At 57.3% G+C, this 16,015-nt stretch overlaps 2 protein-coding genes across 2 annotated transcripts; one reads left to right on the top strand and one right to left on the bottom strand.

Moving 5' to 3' along the window:
* Positions 1-8,068: 8,068 nt before the first annotated feature.
* CLPS (colipase) lies at positions 8,069-9,143 on the bottom strand. Its single transcript, XM_030255834.4, has 3 exons — positions 8,987-9,143; positions 8,408-8,530; positions 8,069-8,328 (listed from the first exon to the last, which is right to left on the bottom strand). The coding sequence occupies exons 1-3, from the start codon at positions 9,104-9,106 to the stop codon at positions 8,203-8,205; spliced, it is 369 nt and encodes a 122-aa protein (XP_030111694.4). The 5' UTR covers positions 9,107-9,143; the 3' UTR covers positions 8,069-8,202.
* Positions 9,144-10,904: 1,761 nt separating this feature from the next.
* On the top strand, positions 10,905-15,423 carry LHFPL5 (LHFPL tetraspan subfamily member 5; the record flags this gene model as incomplete). Its single annotated transcript, NM_001245487.1, is given in 4 exon segments — positions 10,905-11,433; positions 13,889-14,125; positions 14,835-14,867; positions 15,127-15,423. Coding segments are annotated over 3 exon segments (666 nt in total). The 3' UTR covers positions 14,852-14,867; positions 15,127-15,423.
* Between the last annotated feature and the right edge of the window lie 592 nt (positions 15,424-16,015).

Here is a 16,015-nt window from a genome sequence, read left to right as displayed (position 1 = left end):
GGACAGGGGACAGCCCGGCCCCGGCAGGAAATAAGGTTTTTGTCAAGAGCTGCCCCAAGAATACCACCCTGAGATTAGAAATCAGCGCTTTTGTGATCAAACACCTCATCGCTGCAGTGCCTGAGTCAATAGGGGCAAAAAAAAAAAAAAAATGTTGGGGGCAGATTGAAATTGGGACATCTCTGAGTGTTTTTATGAAGTGGTCATTTTTTGCCAGGTTTGTGCTGTAATGAGTGCCTGCAGCTCCCAATCCTCATCCTCATTCCCACTGATCCAATAAAATCTTCAGGGCCAGGCCGAAGGCAGCTCTGCCTTGGTGGGTGCTGTGTCACAGGTCTGCTCTATATGCTGAGTTTGATTTCCCCAGCTGTAATTTAGACCCCGGTGTCACTCATCAGAAATACAGAGTGAAAATTAAAGCCTACTTTAGAAAAGGGGGGAAAAAATTATTTTCATGACATTTTATTTTCCCCCCTCTAAAATAACCCTGGTGAATCTTGCATGTGGTTTCAAATATTTCCCTCCCGGCTTTAAATTTCCAAGAGCTTTAAATATTCATTTACAAAACAAAATTAAAATATTGTGGGTTTGCAATACCAGGAAAACCCACAGCATAATTCCATCAGGCCCCTGAGATAACACCAAAACCCTGAAAAACCCCATGGGACCAATGGCAGCAATGAGGAGGTTCAGCCTAGTTTGTCCTTGTACTATAAAAATGGTAATTTTTTTGTTTGCATAGAACCCCCCTCCCCAAAAAAAAAAAAAAAAAAAGCATGGGAATAAAGTAGCAGAGTTGCTTTTTTAGAAAATAAAAACATCTTCCAAATCACTGCTGTGCCAGTGCCAGACCCCTCAGCTCACTCTGTTTCTTGGGTGGGGAGATGTCCTAAACCCTCCCCTCTCCCAGTGCTGGGGTCTGCCCCGTTCACCCCCATCCCTGTAACACAACCTGGAGGAAATCTGTTCCATAAATAATCCTGTTTGGCTGTGGGACGCCTGCCGGGGGTACTGCCTGTTCCCCCTGGCCCTCCAGCTGGCCACACGTGTCCTGCCCCAGCCCTGAGCCCGGCTCTGGAAGGACAGGGAGTCTTGGGGAAGGTCTGGAAGCAGGGAACAAAGCCAAGGAACCTTCCCTGCTGGCTCCCGAGCACCTCGAGCGAGGTGAGAGCAGCCTTCCTCAAAGAGAGAGAAAAAAAAATTAAAATAAAGCAGGGGGTATTTTTATTCATCCTTGTCTTCTGCTAAAAATAACCAGCGTTAATCTGCCTGGAGAGCGTGGGGAGGAGAGGAGTCCCTCCACCTTGGCTGCACGGCGCTGAGCCACATCAGTGAATCTCCTGAGAGTGGAGGAAGTGGCTTTTCTCTTTCTCTTGGTTTCCTTTCGCGTGTGGCACCACAAAACGATGCTTGGGGCAGGGATCCTCCCCTTCCCGGGGGATCAAACCCATCCTTCCCCTCAGAACCCAGAGCACCAGTGTCATTTTGGGGCTCCAGGCAGCTTTTTTTCACAGGCCGGCGATGCCCGCGGTGTGTGTGCCCCTCGGAGGCCCCGTTGGCACCGGGGGTGCAGCGTGGCAGGAGCGGGGCCGTGCCCGTGGGAAGCTCTGTGTTCACGGGAGGTGCAGCCAGGGCTTGCACAACAGGCGCTGGGGACAGGAGAACAGCGTGTCCTTGTCACTGTGGGTGCAGCGCGGCTCCCAGCAGGAACGGACGGACGTGGGGACGTGGGGACATTGGGACATGGGGTGTCAGAATCTGCAGGTATTGATGATTCTGAGATTGTAGAAATGTCTGTCTTTTTGCCCCGTTGCCAAAGCAGAAGCCATAATTGGTCTGTGCTGTTTCAAGGTTGTTTATTCTGTTTATCTCTAACATGTTCTGCTGCCCTGCCGCAGCTCTGTCCTGCAGGGCAGCGTGTGGGGCTCTGCCCTCAGTGGGATGGTACAAACATTAAATACCACAAACTACCTGTGCTGGATTTACAATAACGTGCCAATATCTGTCACCTACGTTGGACAGTGTGTCCCCAGCCTGAACCAACAGAAAAATGCCAACACCACAGTGAAACATGGAGGGCATGAAGAAGGAGAAAAAGGACAAGACACACCCAATTTCCTCCATCTTGTCCCCTTTGGACCCCTTATCTAGGATCCTAAAATTTTACTTTTGTACTCGTGCCACACTTAATTATTACTGATATCAAACACTCAGAAGTTGTAATTCATCCTGTAAGACTGAAAACTCTTTTCCATGGACAGAGATCACAGCCAGTGTCTCTGGGGGCTCTGTCCAGGGGGGTTCCTGACCCCTGCCAGGGTCCCAGGGCAGCCAGAGGGAAGCCCTGGATTCCCACACTGGGGGATGAGGCAGGAGGGCAAAACCACTCGCTTGGCATGAGGACTGTCGACCCCGGGGATGCAGAGCAGCTGGGAAGCCACTTTCTGGGTGAAACTGGCCCCAAATCTCCCTGTGGGAAGGCCGGTGGGGGGGATGATGGGTGTGCAATGATCACCCAGACCCAGCCTGGGGCAGTCCCGGGATCCCTCCCCAGGCTGTGGCAGTCTCCCCCTCTCTGCCTGGACTTTTGAACAGCTGTGGGGCCGACACATCCCCCTCACACGTGGGGACCCCCAGAGAAGTCCCTGCTCTGGCACAGGCCTGATCCTGCCCTACCCTGCGGTGTGGCCGGAGCCGGATCTTTCCAGGTGCATTTCCAATCCATAAATTACCAGATTGTGGCCTAAATTCTGGCCCTTGTTGCAAAAAGCCCCAAATCCAGCAGACAGGGGCACCTCCCTGCAGAGGTTTAGATCCTAGATCCATCCCTGAGCTCCCATTTCTTCCTTCCAGGGGACAGCTTTTACCAGAGGAAAGGGCACAGATATTTTCCCAGATTATTTCCCTTCTGAGGAAATGGGGAGAATCGCTGCCTTCCCCGGCTGGCAGTGAGAGGTGGACCGAGCCCAGAGCTCCCCCAGCCCCACAGCAGCAAGGGCAGGATGCAGCAGCGGGGCCGGAGCAGGGAGGATAAATAAAGTCCGGCTCTGCCGTGCTGGCGTGTGGCCACTTCTAACACAAAGTACATTCCGGTCTGGACGTAACGAGCTGTACCAGCCTCGGCCGGGGAGGGCGGATGCCTGGGGGTGCCTGGGGGTGCCTGGGGGTGCCTGGGGGTGCCTGGGGGTGCCTGGGGGTGCCTGGGGTCCCTCTCCAGCGTGGGGGTGCCCTGAGGAGGGTCTTGGGCTGCCCTCACCCCCAGCGTCCCTTCAGCCTCATGTTCCCCGCTGCTCTTTAACCAAACAGGGGAGGAGGAAGGGGCACCCCAATCCCTGTACCCCCACGTCTCCCCACAGGGAATGTCGCTGCAGCAAAGCCCTCCTGCACAAGGATGCCCCGCTGGCACCGCGCTGGCAGCACGGGGGTGGGCACAGGGGTGATGGGGCATCAATCCCCCGAGGACGCTCAGCTGTGCAGAGGCTCTGTCCTTCCATGGAGATGTTCCTGCCGGCCTGATGGGAGACCCAAGAACTCCTGGAGATCGCCCTCAGGTGCCCTAGTGCTTGCGGGGTGCCCGGGCTGGGGGCACAGCCGGGCTGGGCACGGAGCGTGACTGGGGCTCAGCGTTACTGCTGAACCCCGAGAAACCCCACCGGCAGCTCCCGGGGCTCAGGAGCCGCTCTCAGCCTCTCCCCGCCGGGAGCCGCCGCCCGGGAGCCCGGAGGAGCCCGGCGGGAGCGGAGCGGGGCCGTGCCCGTGGCGGGAGCTGCACCGGGCGGGCGCGGTGCCAGGCGCCGGGCGCGGGGACGCGATGTACCGGCCGCGGGAGCGCCGGGAACAGCCTGACTCAGCTCCGGGCCGCCGGGGGGGCACCCGGCCAGCGCCTCCCGGGGCCCGCGGAGTGGCTGGGCGAGCCCGGGGCTCCTGCCTGCTGCGGTGTGGTGTGGCCCCCAGCACCACCGCCCGGCACCCCCCCCTGGCAAGCACCAAGAACCCCCCCAGCATCCCCCCCAGTATCCTCCCAGCACCCCCCAGTATCCCCCCCGCACCCCTCAGGACCCCCCTGTCATCCCTTTCAATATCACTTGTAACATCCCACCCCAGTATCCCCCCCAGTGTTCTGTTCCCCCCAGCACCTCTCAAGATCCCCCCAAAATCCCTTTCAATATTCCCCCTAATATCCCACCCCAGTATCCCCCAGTATCCCCCCAGTATCTCCCCCAGTATCCCCCCAGCACCCCCCAGGACCCCCCCATCATCCCTTTCAATATGCCCTCTAATATCCCACCCCAGTATCCCCCAGCATCCCCCCAGTATCCCCCCCAGTATCCCCCTAGCACCCCTCAGGACCCCCCATCATCCCTTTCAATATCCCCCCTAATATCCCAGCACCCCCCCAGCATCCCCCCCAATATCCCCCCAGCACCCCTCAGGACCCCCCTGTCATCCCTTTCAATATCCGCTGTAATATCCCACCCCAGCATCCCCCCCAGTGTTCCCCCCAGCACCTCTCAAGATCCCCCCATAATCCCTTTCAATATTCCCCCTAATATCCCACCCCAGCATCCCCCCCAGTGTTCCTCCCAGCACCTGCCAGGACCCCCCCGTCATCCCTTTCAATATCCCCCCAATATCCCACCCCAGTACCCCACAAGTTTTCCACTTGTGCCCTCGTGGGCAGCATCGGGGGGGCTTGTGGAGGTCTGTGGGTGCCTGGATGTCCTCCCAGGGCCACTTCTGCATCCCCATGTCCAATTTGCAGCCTCCACTACTGCCCTGAGCTGGGCAGCCCTCGGCAGCTCTGGGGGGACTCTTCAAGGGACCCCCCTTCCAGCCCCAAGGCCAGCCCTGAGGGTGGAGGAGAGACTGAGATCCTCTGCCAGGTTTGGGAGCCCCTGGGGCTGACACTTGCCCAGGATAGGTCCCTGTCCTTCAGTCCAATCCTTCCCCTCTTCCAGCTTCAGGAGAAAAAAATCAGAGTGGGAAAACAGGAGCACATCTGTCATTTCCCCTCTGTCACAGGCAAAGGCAAAGCCAAAGCAGCCGAGAAAAATCATCAACAACTGGTTTTGGCAAGAAGTGGCAAACCAGAGCTTTCCATGAATTTTTTTTTTTCTTTTTGCTAGAAAGGTTGCTTTTCTTCCAGAGAGAGAGCTTGAAGGATGGCTTCTCGCCAGCTTCATCCTAAAATCATCTCCCTGGGACAGTGAAAACCTGGCCCAGATGTAGGAAAACCCTAAGGCACAGCACCAGGCCCCCACATCGCTGGGGTCTGTACCCCATTGTGCCCCACATCGCTGGGGTCTGCACCCCGTTGTGCCCCACATCGCTGGGGTCTGCACCCCATTGTGCCCCACAACTTGGAGCTGCCATGGAGGCACAGCTTGAGGGGGTGGGGGCATCTCCCCGAGGATTTGGGATTCCCCAAATCCCTGGTGCTGGCTGGGGTGTCCCACACCCTGCGAGGATCTGTTTCATCCCTCTGGATCCTGCTTTGGCCAAGGAACACCCCGAGAGGGGCTGCTGCCCCCCTGAGCTACCCAAATCATGACTTTGATGTGTTCTGAGCACCACCAGGGGTAGAGGCAAATGGGGGGCAGCAAACCCCAGTGCCAGCAGCAGGCAGGGAGCCCCAGGTGCCTCTGTGCACCCCCAAACAGCTCTGTGCACTCTCAGGTGGCTTTGGGCAACCCCTAAGGCACAAGCAGCCCCCCCTGTGCCCCCCAGCCCAAAGCCCAGGGGTGCCTCTGACCCTGCTGCAGGGTCACCATCGTCACCCCAGGCTGCAGCAAAGTGGGGCGGGCAGTGTGTGGGGACACGGAGTTAATTTGGCTGTGCCTTGGGTTTTCCCTGCTGAAATCACTGTCCTGAGCTGGAGCTGGAGCCAGGGGCAGCTCAACCCCCCAAAAAAACACATTTACCCCGTACCAGGGCTGCGGCTGGCACCTCTCTGCCCCCAGGGTGAGGCTGAAGGAGAAAACATCCAGACACACACAGACAGACAGACACACAGACACGTTTTCCTTGGAGTATTTTGCAAGCCTGGCAGTGGGGTGACTTTGTTGGGGGTGTCTGCAAAGTTGGGCATTGGGTGGGCACCCCACTGGAGCTGCAGCGAGTTGCGGGTGCAGGGACCCCCAGGAACGGGCAGAGAAGGAGTTTCGGTGCATCAGCGCAGAAATTAAAAAGAAATCGAGAAGGAGAAAAAGGAGAAGAGGGAAAGGCGGTGCTTGGGGGCAAAGCAAAGGGTTAAAGCAGCAGAGGAGGAGAGGTGAAGGCCGAGGGCTGCGGAAGGGGGGGAGAGGCGGGGAGAGGTTGGGGAGCGGGAGCTGGGCTGGCTGAGAACATCCTGTACCCTGGGGTGACAGCGGCCGGGGGGGCGAGGGGACACCGGGGATGTGCCACACACTCCCTGGGGAGCGGGGGACCCTTGGGTGACACCCTTGGGTGACCCGCAGGGGATGGGACAATCCTGCTGATGGGGTGAGGCTGGGGAGGGTCTTGGGCTGCCCTCACCCCCAGCATCCCTTCAGCCTCATGTTCCTCGCTGCTCTTTAACCAAACAGGAGAGCCCCGCAGGGCAGGGCAGGAGGAAGGGGCACCCCAATCCCTGTACCCCCACGTCTCCCCACAGGGAATGTCGCTGCAGCAAAGCCCTCCTGCACAAGGATGCCCCCCTGGCACCGCGCTGGCAGCGGGGGCTGTCCCCACCCTGCCGGGGTCCCCTGTCCCCAGGGCTGGCAGCACCCCACACTCGCCAGGGGCCCCTTCCTGTGTTTGTTGAGAGCCGTGAGTCAGGCGTCTGCTTTTCGCTTTAAGCCAATATTTACCAGCCCAGAGCTGCCAAAACAAAGCCGCGGCTTCACCAGTAAATATAGGGCTGAGATGGGGCGGGGAGAGGGGAGGGGAGGGGGATTCATGCGACCCCCACCTCAGCACAGCCACCCCCTTCCCACCTCTCCGGTGTCCCCATCGTCTTTCTGCCAGCGTAGGGACACCACAAAAACGGCGACACCACAAAACCCCATCGAGGTTAGCCCCAAACATCGCTGCCCGTCCTTCCAGGGCACCCCAGAGCAGGACCCGAGGGGTGGCAGAGCTGGGGGCACTCCGGGCACCGCAGGGCTGTGCTGTCCCTGGGCTGGGGGTCCCAGCCGGGCACGGTGCCGCTGCCCTCTGCCGGTGCTGGGCTGGGCTGGGCTGGGCACTGCTGGCATCCTGCCCCTGCCAGGAGCACAAAACCCCGATCCCGGGCAGTGCCAGCCTCTCCGGGGCGCTCCCGCTGGGCTGGAACAGTCGCTGGAGCGGGTTGGGGACCCCGCACAGATGAGGACCCCAGGGACAGACTCCGTGCCCCGTGTCCCCTCCCCTCACCCTGCCTGGGGTGGGCTGGATGCTGCAGGAGAGCAGCTGCTGTCCCCATCCCTGTCCCCAGCTCCCCCACACCTCATCCCGCACCGGTGAGGACATTGATCTGTAGCCTCTTGCCAGGACCACCACAATGAGAACAAGACCCTTCAGATTTTACCCACCCGCCACAAGTTTAAAACTAAATTCCAGCTCAGAATTTGCTCCTCTTGCAGCCCCTCTGAGCCAGACTGGGAGGGGCCAGCAGGTCCCTGTATTGCCCCCCATGTTCCCCCTCAGCAATGGGGACTCCCCCAAGCTGTGCCACCCTCCCAGATGTGTCCCTGGTGTTTCTGCAGGCGCAGATCATCAAGCTGCCAGTCACCCTTGTGCTGAAATGAAACTTTCCTGCAGCACCTCCTCAGCTGCCAGGGGTTGCCCCCCAGCCTTTGTGGCCTCCCCATCTGCTGCAGAGCCCTGGGGGCAGTGGGGAGTGGTGCTGTGGGTGCCTGGTTCTTGTGATCCCCACAGGGATAGAAGAGCACGGGGTGAAGTGAAGTCTGCACTGGAGAAGCCAAGAACACCCTCCCTAGCCCAGATTGGTTATGATTGCACACACATACAGGTAAAGCCAGGTAAAACCTGGTGGTTTCTTCCAGGACTGTCCAGCCCTGCTGTCCCTGTCCTGGGCCAGGGACCCGCCTTGAGTGAAAACACCACCTTGAAGCTTGGCAGAAGCTGGTCTAATTCAAATTCTCCCTCAGCCAGACTCAGGAATGCCTGGAGAGGGGGAAAGGCAGGGGGGCAGGGGCAGCACAGAGGGGCACAGCGGGGGCTCTCTCTTCCCCACTGGCTCTAGAGGTCCTGGGGGTCCCTGCAGACGCCGAAGTTCCTGTTGGTGATGGTGCCCACGATGGTTCTGTTGGCATCACAGGACAAGCCCGTCTCGCAGGGACACTTGTAGTAGACCCCATGGAGGTTCTGCAGGGAACAAGGACTCAGTGCAGCGTGGGGGACGTGCCCCATCCCTGCCCAGCCCTGGGAGCAGGGCAGCACCTACCTTTGGAGAGCACTCCTGGGACTCAGTTGCCCTGGGAGCACATCGGGCCAGGCTGAGGCCCCTGTCCCGGTGGCAGCAGCCGCTCTTGCACTGCACACTCTGCATGCACAGCTCCCCAATGTCCTGCAGCACAAGGCAGGGCCTGAGCACCGGGTCCCTCTTTGTTCCCCTTTAATCTCAGCCTGGCTGGGAGCCCATGGGGTTTGGTGCTGAACACCAGCTCTGCCTTTGGGCTGAGCTCAGCACCACTGCCCCCATGCCCCAACCTCCCACTCTGCAGCGTTTCCTCAGTCTGGCCCAAAATACCACCCACCAAAGTGGATTTTGCAGGACTCACAGGACAGCTGAGATGCCACATTTCCCCTCCCCAGGCCCTGTGAACCATCCAGGGTGGGGGTCCTGGCTGACTCAAGCAGCTGAGAGCTTCTCTGATCCACTTTCTGTGTTCCTTATCCTTTTACAGAGCTGATTTCCCAGGCTCCAAGTCTCCTCACAACACCAGAAAACCCAGCAGACCCCTCCAACCCTCCATGCGTGTCCCTTGCAGCGGTGGGACACGCACAGAGGGCTGTCCCTTACCAGCCTGAAGGTGAGCTCTTGCCCTTGCTCTTGCTCTTGCTGTTGCTCTGGGTGTGTCAGCAGGGCTGGGGTCAGCACCAGCAGGGCCAGCAGCAGGCAGGCAGGCAGCACGTTGGCCATGGTGGGCTCGGTGTGGCTGTGCCACGGGGCCAGCAGGTTTTTATAGCCCCTGTGTCCCTCAGCTGACGTGGCTGCTCCTATCACACCTCAGCCCGTGGCACTGGGGCACTGCTGCGCTGCCCAGGGCAGGGACCCAGCGATGCCAGGGCAGCCAGGGCCACCAGGTCCTGTTCCCAGGGCCACCAGCTCCTGTTCCCATGTGACTGTCCCCACTGGCCATGTCAACCTGCTCTTAGCAGCTCCTTTGGCCAGAGGAAACACAAAATAATGGCACTTCTGTGCTTCGTGTTCCTCCTCTGCTTGCCACAGTGGGCTGTGGAACTGGAGCTCTCTGGAATGCCCTCCGTGCTGGGTGCTGCTGGTGGTTCATGGGCACAGGGAGGGCTGGTGGCCATGGCAGGAGCTCTGCTCCATGGCAAAGCCACCAGATCCTCCAGCTCTCAAAGGGAATCAGGAAACCTGCTGGAGAAAGTTCATATTGTGCGAGATAGCACAGCCCCCTGCAAGGACCCAGAGCCCACCAAGGCCCCCAGCCCAAGGGCCAGCACTTCAGCCTGCCCTGCCAAATATTTGCTCTGTGTTTCAGTCCTTGGGGGGGTGGGGCTGATGAAGGGAAAACAACCCTGGGAACGGCACAGATTTTCATGTCTACAGTGGCTTGGCTGTTCTTGGCCATGATTGATGGCCACACGGCCCTGGCCTTGGACAGCCACAGGAGTGATGGATGCTGAGGCTGGCACTGGCTGCAGGTGACTGTCACACCCTCACGTGGAACTGTGCCCACGACAGGAGCTGACCCTGTGTGGTCTCTCAGGGTGCAGGGCAGATGTGGCACCTGGAGAGAGGTGCCAAGGTGGCTACAAGTGCCTGCAGCCCTCTGGGGCTGCCCATGCTCCCCTGGCAGCAGGACATGGGCCCTGGGCAGAGACCTGGCCTTGCCCAGGTGCTGGTGACACCCCAGGGTGCCCTGCTGGCAGGAGGAGCCGTCTCCCTTTGTGCAGTGGAGCTGTGGGGATGTGCCCTCCATGCCCTCCCCACCCCGCTGATGCAGCAGCCTTTGGGCTCCCTGCCAGTGCAGGAAGACCCCGGTGACACGGGCTGGGAGGGCAGAGGGGAGCAGCCAACAGAACTTGGGACACATCCCGGGGCACACGGCAGAGCCTGGTGACATCCTGGGGGGCACGGCACAGCCCCTGGCACATTCTGGAGGTCAAGACACATCCTGGGTCTCATCCCAAGACACATCCCGGGACATGTGGCACATGCTGGGACACACCCAGGGGTGCACGGTGCAGGCCGGGCACATCCCCACACACACCCCGGGTGTGCAGGGCACAGCCCAGGGCGGCACTGGGGGCACAGCCCAGGGCGGTACTGGGGGCACAGCGGGGCACACAGTGTGCCCCTGAGCGCATTGCAGGGCACAGGGGCACTGCGGGGCACAGCCCAGGGCGGTACTGGGGGCACAGCGGGGCACAGCCCAGGGACACAGGGTGCACCCAGCACAGACCGCGGGGTGCACACCGGCGATATTTGGTTTATTTTAGGGCACACGAAGGCGGCGAAGGACGAATCCCGAGAGAGCATCCCAGGCACGCAGAGCGCATCCCCGGGGCTCGTTCCGGGAGCATCCCGGGAGCGCATCCCGAAAGGCACCGCCCGCCTCGGCTGCGGCAGCGGGGTCGCTCCGGTTCCTCCCGAGTCCCCCCCGGTTCGGAGGGGGTGGGAGGAGGTCTCGCCGCCTCCCCCCGGGGCGGGCCCGCGGCTGCCGGAGCCTCCCGCCGCCCCCGCTGCCGCCGGGCGGGGCCGGGACCGGAGCGGGACCGGGGCCGGAGCGGAGCGGGACCGGAGCGGGACCGGAGCGGGGCCGGGACCGGAGCGGGACCGGAGGGGGACCGGAGCCGCTGTCCCCACCATGTCCAAGCTGCTGCCGGCGCAGGAGGCGGCCCGGATCTACCACACCAACTATGTGCGGAACGCGCGGGCCATGGGGGTGCTCTGGGCCCTCTTCACGCTCTGCTTCTCCATCCTGATGGTGGTGACCTTCATCCAGCCCTACTGGATCGGCGACAGCATCGACACGCCGCAGGCCGGCTACTTCGGCCTCTTCTCCTACTGCATCGGCAACGCGCTCACCGGGGAGCTCATCTGCAAGGGCAGCCCGCTGGACTTCGGCACCATCCCCTCCAGTGCCTTCAAAACTGCCATGTTCTTCGTAGGCATCTCCACCTTCCTCATCATCGGCACCATCCTCTGCTTCAGCCTCTTCTTCTTCTGCAACGCAGCCACCGTGTACAAAGTGTGTGCCTGGATGCAGCTGGCAGCGGGTGAGCGGCGCGGGGAGATGCGGGGGGGCTGCCGTGGGCCGACCCTTTTCCCTTTCTGCCCTCCATTCTGCTGGGGATGGGGCTTGGGCCAGCTAAGAGACCCCAGTGTCACCTCCGTGCCATTTGCTCCTCTTTACTGGCTACCAGTGGGGAGTTTTTAGGAAAAAACTCCTTTTAGAGCAGTTGAGACCCAGCCCAAACCTGGTGGCTGCCAAAACTTACCTGGGGCAGCTTCTCCCAGCGCCGCTGCTGCTGCTCAGCCGCAGGGAGGCTTCAGAGGATCAGGTCGAGAGCACCAAAAAAAAACCCAAAAAAAACCCCAGGGCACAGAGCGCTCTGCTGTGTTGGGTGTCCTGCAGGAACGAAGCAGGGAGGCAGCAGGGTGATGTTTGCTGGCCCATTGTAGGAACTCCCTGAGCTCAGGGAGGATGAAACACGAGGAGGGGACTGACTGACTGATTTGGTGCCATCACTCGCATTTTCTCACTTTGCTTCTCAAGCCTTCCCCATCTCTCCCCCGAGGCACCTGAGACACCTGTAACCCAATTCCTGCGTTTGTTCGGAGCCTCAGCTGAAACCCGAGCCAGTTTTGCTGCCCCTGAATTGATGCGAGCCGGGGCTGCAGCGCTGACACCCCCTGGGAGGGACAGAGGGGCTTCTCCAGTCCCAATAAAGAATCCAGCTCAAGCAAAGATTTAGATAAGAAGCTTGGGGCAGCTCAGCCTCCTGGGGAGCAGGAGCAGAGTCAGGCTTTGCTGGGGTTGTTGGGGTTTTTATGGTTTTTGTTGTTGTTCTGAATGGGGGAAGAGGAAATTGTCACAGGCAGTCCTGGCCAGATGGACAGGTACTGCTGCATTTTAGGAATTATTTTAAAAAGTGTGCAGGCTAAGAGAGGATCCATTTCCTGGTCTTTACTCTGAGCCAGGGCACAATTTCACAGAAATTATTTCTTTCCCACTCCCACCCTTTCTCTGTTAGTTACAGGGAAGATTTAATCTGTATGCAGTTAACCAACTGCTTTTCCAGGAAGAGAAATCCTCTCTGCAGACCAAGGAAGCTGCTGCTCACCTTGCTGCTGGTTTGTCCCCAAGCCAAGGGAAGAGAAAACATTGGCAAAGGACGAGGGCACTGCCCAGAAGGGGGTTGTGGTTTACTGAGCACCTGGTGGCAGAGAAGGGGCACAGGTGTGTGACAAGGTGCATTTCAGGGGGCTGCAGGTGTCCCTGAGGGACAGGGACAAACATCTGCTTGTCCATCACGGGGTTGTGTGAGAGGAGCCAGGGGCTGCCTCACATCTGCACCAGTTACTTCCAACGTAAGAGTGGAGCCTGTGAGGGGCTTTTGTTAATCATGTCCCAAAACCTTGTATATGAACTCATCCCAAGCCTGGTCATTGTTCTTGTCCAGTAAATACATTTCTCTGAGCAGGGGGAAAAGGCACTTCTGAGATTGTGGGGCATGATCCTTCACTGGGGATGGTGCAGCTGCCATGGCAAAGGTGGGGTGGTGGGGACCCTGTGGCCAGGCTGGAGCAGCTCCCAGGGTGTGTGAGCTCTGAGAGAGTCACGGGAGCTGCTGCTGGAACCACCAGAGCTGAACGAGCAGAATTCATCTGCCCACAAACTGCTGCTGACAGCAGCTCTACCTGAGCAAACCCTAAGCTGGAATCAGCTGCGAGTTGCTGGGCCAGGGTCTCCCTCTCGTGCAGAATAAACCCATTCCAGTTTTGTTTGGAGATTTCCTTGGTGTGACACGGCCAGGGCTCTGTGCAGAGGGAGCAGAGACGTTGCTGGGAAACGCTGAGACAGGAGATGCTGGTGCTGCACGGCCTTGACAGCAGATCCTGCTCCTCCCTGCCCCTGCAGCAGAGCAGAGCCCACCGGGGTGGGCAACCACAGCACCTTTAAGGGACAAGTCTGTAGTACCTGACGTGTTTGCAGCACGATGTTTGCTCCTCCAGCTGCTCTCTGCACTTCAGTATTGATGCCTGGAAAATAAAATACATCTTTCCAATTGGGGTGAATATAAAAGCAAACCTTTAGTTGAAAGCTTTCAGGTGAACAATGTGGTGAAAAGTATATGTGGTATAGTAATTCTACAATTTTTATAAGGTTAGGAGATTAGTGCACTTATCATACACTGTCCAATCAAAAGGTTAGTTGGTTAGGTAATAATTCCTGGGATCCTGATCCTCTGGGAGCAGTACAGAGGTTTCTTTTGCCCCACTTTTGTTATGTCTGGTTGGAAAACGGAACATTCTTGAACTTGGTTCTCTTCTTGGAATAAGACTAAACAATATATAGGAATGTATTTATAAGGTAGGAAAGAAAGATAGAAAAAACCCACTAGAAGCTACAGCAATCTACAAAGCTCTGAATTGATGTAAAACATAAAAAGTTATAAATCTTAGGCACCATCATCAGCTCAGGAGCCCGATGTCCCCCTGTCCCTGCAGCTACGGGGCTGATGATCGGCTGCCTGATCTACCCCGACGGTTGGGACTCCAGCGAGGTGAAGCGAATGTGTGGGGACAAAACGGACAAATACACCCTGGGCGCCTGCACCGTGCGCTGGGCCTACATCCTCTGCATCATCGGCATCCTCGATGCCCTCATCCTCTCCTTCCTGGCCTTCGTGCTGGGCAACCGGCAGGACAACCTCCTCCCCTCGGATTTCAAAGTGGAGAGCAAAGGTGGGTGTGGTGGGATCGGCCCTGAGGCTCCTGCACAGCCTCAGCCCCACCGGGGATGCCTGGAGAGGCTGCCCAGAACAGAGTTCAAAGAATAAAGTGGGGATTTACTAAAAGACTTTCAAAGGATGCACCTTGGGCAGTGCAAGAGCTCAGCCGTGGCTCCACCCAAAATGGATGGCTAGTCATGAGTTTTCACACTTTTATAAGTTTGGTCCATTTCCACATTGGGGTTCATTGCCCAATTCCAGCTCCAGGTGATGCAGTCCCATCCTCCCAGTTTGCTCTCCTCAATTTTCTGTTGTTGGCACTTTTTGAGCCTGAAGCTGCAGCAGTGTCCTTTGTTCTGGGGCTGGAAAAGGATTGTTTTGTGTGACTGAGCTGTGAGGAGAACTGCTGACACTTTATATGAAGTTCAGGGTTAAATACCAATGCAGTACAGAATCTGGAGAATATGAAAGCTCAAAATTAAGGCATCGAGGTCATTGCTGTTGCTTGGGTGGATGGTGGGTGGCTTCATCCCTGCCAATCACTCACTGCTCTGCAGGGATGGAGAACAAGGCAGGAACCCAAATTCACCCAGATTACATTTCCCAGGCCTCTGGGGCTTTCTCCTCATCTTGTTTTAAACATCTTCATTTTTGAAAATGCCAAACACACTCATCCTTTCACTTTTACACACTAACTCTGCAATTCTCTTTTTGTTTTACAGAAGAGGGAAATGACTGACAGAGCTGATCACCACGTAAGTGATAACCCACAGAGATTTTTAACATTCGCAGCACGTACAATGTCACTGTTGCACCCTGATTACCAAAGGATTGACAGCTGATTTGGGTGCTGGAGTCACATTGGTTTTCTTTGTGGTTAAAGAAGAAACAGTCTTTGCTTTGCCTCCCAAAACTGGGAAAGCACAAACCCTTGCTAAGTGCAAAATAAAAGCAGCATAAAACTTGAAGTCCTACTACATTTTTCAACAGCTGCTTTACTCTTTCTGTTCCCAGGGACATCTTCTTCCATCAGCCCTTTTCTTTGAGGTGACTCTTCTAGGAAGCTTAAACTTACCAAATTCTGTGGATTTTCTACAGCTATTTTCTTCACCCATGGAGCTGCTCTTGGCTCAAAGCTCTTGTGGAGCTTATTTGGTGGGAAGAGCCCAAAATGGACATGAGAGTTTTTCTGAGTCCATCAGCAAGAGGGACAAGAGGGCGAGGATGGCAATTTGCTGCTTTTTGGGGGGTTTGTACACCTTCTTTCAAGGTAATTATTTATTAATTAAAAAAAACACCACCAAAACATCAGTGTTTTGAGTTTTGTGCTCGTCTTCTGAGGGCAGAGGAAACCCTCTGCCATATTCCAGGTTGCCCTTTCACTGGAAAAATATCATGACAGACCAATTTCCAGCTGGGCAGGAATCACCAAACACAACCTCTGGAAAAGGGCACTTTCCTGGGGGAAAAAAAAACCAAAACAAAACCAAAAAAACCAAACAGCAAAACCAGAAACCAACGTGCTGAGCCTGGGACAGCACCTGCAGAGCAGAGCAGATGGTGCCAGTCAGTATCAACTCCCTGCACCACCCAATTAATCTGATTAAGCCATCATCTCCCATCCCATCCAACACCCACCCACGGCAGCCCTTGGCACAGCCCATTTCTGCAGCAGACAAAGCAGATATGACCTGGCCAGAACCCCAAATCAGCCTGCATTACAATTTTCATCTCTACTCACTGTAAATTGCTGGCTCCTGCAGCACTCAGTTCAGTTCTAACAAGCACCTCCCAGTTTTAGGCTTCCCTCTAAAAAAGTGGGAAGGTTTTATTGAGACTTTTGGCTAGATAAGACAGCAGAGATATGACAGACTTGAAGAAAAATGTATTTTAGAATGGAAAA

This window comes from Taeniopygia guttata, chromosome 26 (genome assembly GCF_048771995.1).
Source record: "Taeniopygia guttata chromosome 26, bTaeGut7.mat, whole genome shotgun sequence".
NCBI classification, from domain to species: Eukaryota; Metazoa; Chordata; class Aves; order Passeriformes; family Estrildidae; genus Taeniopygia; species Taeniopygia guttata.
Note: the sequence above shows the minus strand (reverse complement) of the source record. Positions and strands in the feature narration are given on the sequence as shown.

Excerpts from the sequence above, each read along its gene's own strand:
- CLPS (XM_030255834.4), bottom strand. The coding sequence starts at position 9,106 with ATGGCCAACGTGCTGCCTGCCTGCCTGCTGCTGGCCCTGCTGGTGCTG. Across the intron at positions 8,531-8,986 it reads AAGAGCTCACCTTCAGGCTG|GACATTGGGGAGCTGTGCAT; the intron begins GTAAGGGACAGC and ends CTTGTGCTGCAG. Across the intron at positions 8,329-8,407 it reads CCCAGGAGTGCTCTCCAAAG|AACCTCCATGGGGTCTACTA; the intron begins GTAGGTGCTGCC and ends TGTTCCCTGCAG.